The sequence below is a fragment of the Salarias fasciatus genome, unplaced genomic scaffold (genome assembly GCF_902148845.1).
Source record: "Salarias fasciatus unplaced genomic scaffold, fSalaFa1.1, whole genome shotgun sequence".
NCBI lineage: Eukaryota > Metazoa > Chordata > Actinopteri > Blenniiformes > Blenniidae > Salarias > Salarias fasciatus.
Window position 1 is genome coordinate 199,704 of NW_021941405.1, and position 6,332 is coordinate 206,035.

A 6,332-nucleotide genomic window follows, 5' to 3' on the forward strand; every position below is an offset into this window, starting at 1 on the left:
GACCGCCGGGTCTCCAGCCAGTCAGAAGGTCCCAATCCTCCACCTGGCCCCGCCCACCCAAACAGGATCCTAATGCTTACACAGGCCCCGCCCACCCAAACAGGAGCCTCCTTCCTACACAGGCCCCGCCCACAAGTACAGTCCCACCCACCTCAACAGGCCCCACCCACCCAAACAGGAGTAACCTGCCTACACAGGCCCCGCCCATTTAAAAAGTCCCTCCCACCTCTGCAGGCCCCGCCCACCCCAGTCTGACGCTTTGAGCCCTGAAGTTTATTCTTCAACCTGAAAGAGTAAAAAGGAAGAAAAGGAGAAACGGAGACTCCAGTTTATTTCTGCGGTTGCCGCGGTTACCAGCCACTCCCATGATGCAGTGCGAACCGCTACGAGAACTTTATTACTGAGGATACAAACTGAACGACAAGTTCTTTAATTTACAGTCCCTCCTTTACAAAACCACCTGTGTGTGTGTGTGTGTGTGTGTGTGTGTGTGTGTGTGTGTGTGTGTCTCAAAGTGTGTGTTTTAGAGTGTGTCTCAGAGTGTGTGTGTCAGCGCTCCAGCACGTGGTGCTGGTACAGTCAGAGTGTGTTGTTGTCAGGTTGTCAGAGTGTGTCTCAGAGTGTGTGTGTGTGTGTGTGTCAGCGCTCCAGCACGTGGTGCTGGTACAGTCAGAGTGTGTTGTTGTCAGGTTGTCAGAGTGTGTCTCAGAGTGTGTGTGTGTGTGTGTCAGCGCTCCAGCACGTGGCTCCGGTACAGCCGGTTCATCTGCTCCAGGAAGATGAAGGTGAGCACGGTGTGCGGGCCGAGCCGGGCGTAGTACGGAGTGAAGCCCTTCCACAGCGAGAAGAAGCCCTCCTTCCCCACCACGCGCACCAGCACCTCCTGCACGCACACACACACACACACAGGCACGCTCAGTCTTGTATTTCTATCCTTGTGGGGACCGTCCATTGACTCCCATTCATGTCTAGCCCCTAACCCTGACCCTTACCCTAACCCTAACCCACACCACAACAAAGCCTAACCCTAAAGAAATGTTTTTGCACTTTTACTTTTTTCAGTAACAACAACATGGTCAAGAAAACACTGTTTCTCCTACTTAGGACCGGAAAAAGGTCCCCACAAGGCACGTCGTTTCACGTTTTGCTATCCTTGTGGGGACATTTGGCCCCAACAAGGATAGAAATACGAGAACACACGAACGCACAGGCACAGGTCAGGTCACGGGGTCATGGGGTCACGGGGGCCGGCCCGGTTCAGGCTCCGCCCACTTCCTGCACTCACCAGGCCGTTCTTGTACTCCGGCTTCCCGTCGATCATCCTCATGTTCTGGATCCTGCAGGAGAACCGAGACCAGATCAGGGTCTGGTGGGACACACGTCCCCCTCCAGACAGGAGGACGCGCCACTGAGGGACGGCGTCCGTCTCACCTGGTCTTCACGATGTCCACCGGCATGGAGGCGGCCGTGGTGACCAGACCGCTGATCATACTGGCACAGAAGTGACACAGGATGTCGTCCCCGAAGTACCCTGGACACACACACACACACACACACACACACACGTCTGCATCATGTCTTTCAGGAGAGAGAGAGAGTGTGTGTGTGTGTGTGTGTGTGTGTGTGTGTGTGTGTGAGTGTGTGTGTGTGTACCTGTGTCGAGGAGTGCTTGTTTGGACTGGGAGTATGAGGCCAGCTGAGCTGCGTTCACAACCACCGCTCGAGCCATGGTGGGAATACAGCCCTGAAACACACACACACACACACACACACACACACACACACACACACACACACACACACACACACACACACACACAGTTCACCCTGAGACAGTGTGCTCAGGCGGGGACAGAGACAGAGACCGAGACGGGGACCCTCACCCTCCACAGCGTAGTGACTCCTTCCTCTTTAGTGATTCGAGCCAAAGCGTTGAAGACGTTACTGTAGCCCCGACGCTGGTCTGCAGGCAACCTGCAGGGACAGGGCTAGTGTCAGCTACCTGCAGGGACAGGGCTAGCGTCAGCTACCTGCAGGGACAGGGCTAGCGTCAGCTACCTGCAGGAACAGGGCTAGCGTCAGCTACCTGCAGGAACAGGGCTAGCGTCAGCTACCTGCAGGAACAGGGCTAGAGTCAGCTACCTGCAGGGACAGGGCTAGCGTCAGCTACCTGCAGGAACAGGGCTAGCGTCAGCTACCTGCAGGAACAGGGCTAGCGTCAGCTACCTGCAGGGACAGGGCTAGCGTCAGCTACCTGCAGGGACAGGGCTAGCGTCAGCTACCTGCAGGGACAGGGCTAGCGTCAGCTACCTGCAGGAACAGGGCTAGCGTCAGCTACCTGCAGGGACAGGGCTAGCGTCAGCTACCTGCAGGAACAGGACTAGCGTCAGCTACCTGCAGGGACAGGGCTAGAGTCAGCTACCTGCAGGAACAGGGCTAGAGTCAGCTACCTGCAGGGACAGGGCTAGCGTCAGCTACCTGCAGGAACAGGGCTAGCGTCAGCTACCTGCAGGAACAGGGCTAGCGTCAGCTACCTGCAGGAACAGGGCTAGCGTCAGCTACCTGCAGGAACAGGGCTAGCGTCAGCTACCTGCAGGAACAGGGCTAGAGTCAGCTACCTGCAGGGACAGGGCTAGAGTCAGCTACCTGCAGGGACAGGGCTAGCGTCAGCTACCTGCAGGGACAGGGCTAGCGTCAGCTACCTGCAGGGACAGGGCTAGCGTCAGCTACCTGCAGGAACAGGGCTAGCGTCAGCTACCTGCAGGAACAGGGCTAGAGTCAGCTACCTGCAGGGACAGGGCTAGAGTCAGCTACCTGCAGGGACAGGGCTAGCGTCAGCTACCTGCAGGGACAGGGCTAGCGTCAGCTACCTGCAGGACAGGGCTAGCGTCAGCTACCTGCAGGAACAGGGCTAGCGTCAGCTACCTGCAGGGACAGGGCTAGCGTCAGCTACCTGCAGGAACAGGGCTAGCGTCAGCTACCTGCAGGAACAGGGCTAGAGTCAGCTACCTGCAGGGACAGGGCTAGCGTCAGCTACCTGCAGGAACAGGGCTAGCGTCAGCTACCTGCAGGAACAGGGCTAGCGTCAGCTACCTGCAGGAACAGGGCTAGCGTCAGCTACCTGCAGGGACAGGGCTATCGTCAGCTACCTGCAGGAACAGGGCTAGCGTCAGCTACCTGCAGGAACAGGGCTAGCGTCAGCTACCTGCAGGAACAGGGCTAGCGTCAGGCTAACAGGCGACCTGCACGAACAGGGCCAGAAGCTAAGCTAACACGTGACCTGCAGGAACAGGGCAGGAGCTAAGCTAACAGGTAGGGCTGTCACAATTATTACAGTAATTGTCAATCGCAATTATTTTACATAATATTTGCAATTATCGTGAATTATTTTTTTTTATGCACAACGTTGCAGACAACTCAGAATCTGACATCATAGTGGAGCGCCAGCAGCAGCAGCGTCGCAGCAGCAGCGCCGCAGCAGCAGCAGCAGCAGCAGCGTCGCAGCAGCGTCGCAGCAGCAGCAGCAGCAGCAGCAGCGCCGCAGCAGCAGCAGCACCGCAGCAGCAGCAGCGCCGTAGCAGCAGCAGCGCCGCAGCAGCAGCAGCAGCAGCAGCAGCGTCGCAGCAGCAGCAGCAGCAGCAGCAGCGTCGCAGCAGCAGCAGCAGCAGCAGCAGCAGCAGCAGCAGCAGCAGCAGCAGCGTCGCAGCAGCAGCAGCAGCAGCAGCAGCGTCGCAGCAGCAGCAGCAGCAGCAGCAGCAGCAGCAGCAGCGTCGCAGCAGCAGCAGCAGCGCCGCAGCAGCGTCGCAGCAGCAGCAGCGTCGCAGCAGCAGCAGCAGCAGCAGCGTCGCAGCAGCAGCAGCAGCAGCAGCAGCAGCAGCAGCGCCGCAGCAGCAGCAGCAGCAGCAGCAGCAGCAGCGTCGCAGCAGCAGCAGCAGCAGCAGCAGCAGCAGCAGCAGCAGCGCCGCAGCAGCAGCAGCAGCGCCGCAGCAGCAGCAGCGTCGCAGCAGCAGCAGCAGCAGCAGCAGCAGCAGCAGCCTCACTCACCCTGCCGTTCCCTCTCGTCTCGGCGGTTAGCGAGGCTAGGCTAATAACATGGAGGGTGAGGAGGTCCTGGTTCCGAAGGCAGGTACCAGAGCACCGCTGTGGATGCAATTCAGTTTTCAGCCCAACTAAGGGAGCGCAGTGACGTGGAGGAAGCCATGTTAATTCTGCCATAAAACAGTGCCGGTCAAAAGTGCTAACATGCTAATGCTAATAATATAATACTACAGCGATCATCACCTGGCGGCCCGAGGGCCAAATTCGGCCCGACGAACCGTCCAGGCAGGCCCGCGACTAGATTCCAACACACGCACACACAACACATGTGCACACCGCCCCCCCCCCCCACCCCCCTCCAAATATATTCGTCAATCGCTATTTTTTTTCCTGACAATTAATCGTCTCCAAAAATTCCTGATCGTGACAGCCCTACTCACAGGTGACCTGCAGGAACAGGGCTGGAGCTAAGCTAGCAGGCAACCTGCAGGAACAGGGCTGGAAGCTAAGCTAGCAGGCAACCTGCAGGGACAGGGCTGGAAGCTAAGCTAGCAGGCAACCTGCAGGAACAGGGCTGGAAGCTAAGCTAGCAGGCAACCTGCAGGGACAGGGCTGGAGCTAAGCTAGCAGGCAACCTGCAGGAACAGGGCTGGAAGCTAAGCTAGCAGGCTAGCAGGCTAGCAGGCTAGCGGTCCTGACCGTCCGTCCGCCGTCATGCGGATCAGAGCGACCTCCGCCGGCGTTCCCACGAAGGCCCCGGTGGCTCCGGCCGTCATGCCGATGAGGGCCTGCAGGGGGAGCACAGCGTTAGCCATTAGCCGTTAGCACGGCGCGCTGGGGGGGGGGGGGGGGGGTCACCTTCAGGAAGAAGTTGGGCGGCCGGCCGTCCGCTCCGGTCATCTTCTCGAACAGGATGGTGTAGATCCCCAGGCGGGTGGTGGTGTAGGTGGCCTGCCTCAGGAGGCCTGCGGACAGACTGGGGGACGGGACGGGGGACAGGGACGGGGACGGGGGACACGTCAGCAGCCAGGCCGCGGGGGACGGGCGCCCCGCCCCGGGGGTGTTGTGGAGGATACTCGCCCCGTGTAGATGCCGCCCACGCCCTCGTTCCTCAGGATGGAGCTCAGGGCGTGGAAGCTGGTCTTGTATTCCCGGGCTTTGGTTCCCTGACCGCTCAGCTGCATCCGGTTCTTCACCAGGTCCAGCGGCTGCACGAACACCGTGGCTCCCATCCTGCACGCACACACACACACACACACACACACACACACACACACACACACACACACACACACACACACACACACCTGTCAGACAGCAGGGAGCGCTGACCCGGCTGAGCGCAGCCTGACAGGGCTGCATTTTGCTCCACACCGGTGTTGTGTCTGGTTAGCTCACGTTAGGCAGAGTTAACCAGGTTAACCAGGTTAACCGGGTTAACCGGGTTAACCGGGCAGCTCCTGGCACGAGGACACCGGTGAGCGGGGGCTCAGTTCCTCCAGACCACCACCGACCGCTGCCGGGACAGGCGCGTGCGGTGAACCAGCCCCTCACCGGCCTGGCTGTGAGCCGTGTCAGTCTGATCGGCTGAGCCCCCGGCGCCCTGCCGGTAGCCCACGTTAGCCTCGTTAGCCCGTTGACCCCGGTGCCCCCCGGTGCCGCCCGGTACCCCCCGTTAGCCCCCCGCAGCCCCGTTAGCCCCGTTAGCCCGCTGACCCCTGGCATTAGCTCGCTAGCTGCTGCTAGCAGCGGAACGCACCCCGCCAGCCCCCCGAACAGGAACTTGACGCTCTTCGGGGACGTCTTGGGCTTTGCCTCCGCCATGCTCGGCCTGGTCCGGTTCGGTCCCTGACGGTCTGTGTGCCTCCGGGCCGAACGGTGCTCTCAACCCGGGTCAGCGGCGGCAGCGGCCGGTGCAAGGTGACTCTGGAGCGGACGGGTCCGGGACGACTCGGAGGAGGAGGCGGCCAATCAGGGACGAGCCGAACACGCTGTGACCAATCAGGAGCCGTGAGCGGAAACGCCCGAACGCAGAGCAACCAATCAGGAGCCGCGAGCGGAAACAGCCGGAACACAGCGAGACATTAGGCAATGAAAACACGAGCGGCCGGAACTCTGGGTGGCTGCTGGTTGTTTAACGGGGAATATAATAAAAGACACACGGCAGAGCCGAAGCGGAAGCGCCCTGCAGGGATTACATGTAATCCGTGAAGCTAAAGAGCTTTCCACATTTTTTAAAGAATAAACATTACTGCTTTTGGTGAAGTTACAGAAAAAGAACAAACACAATAAAG

General features: G+C 59.7%; 1 protein-coding gene across 1 annotated transcript; it reads right to left on the reverse strand.

Annotated features, from left to right (window-relative positions):
- Positions 1–328: 328 nt before the first annotated feature.
- On the reverse strand, positions 329–5,998 carry slc25a11 (solute carrier family 25 member 11). Its single transcript, XM_030087858.1, has 9 exons — positions 5,798–5,998; positions 5,119–5,271; positions 4,897–5,014; positions 4,738–4,826; positions 1,884–1,974; positions 1,654–1,744; positions 1,432–1,531; positions 1,286–1,337; positions 329–883 (listed from the first exon to the last, which is right to left on the reverse strand). The coding sequence occupies exons 1-9, from the start codon at positions 5,860–5,862 to the stop codon at positions 728–730; spliced, it is 915 nt and encodes a 304-aa protein (XP_029943718.1). The 5' UTR covers positions 5,863–5,998; the 3' UTR covers positions 329–727.
- Between the last annotated feature and the right edge of the window lie 334 nt (positions 5,999–6,332).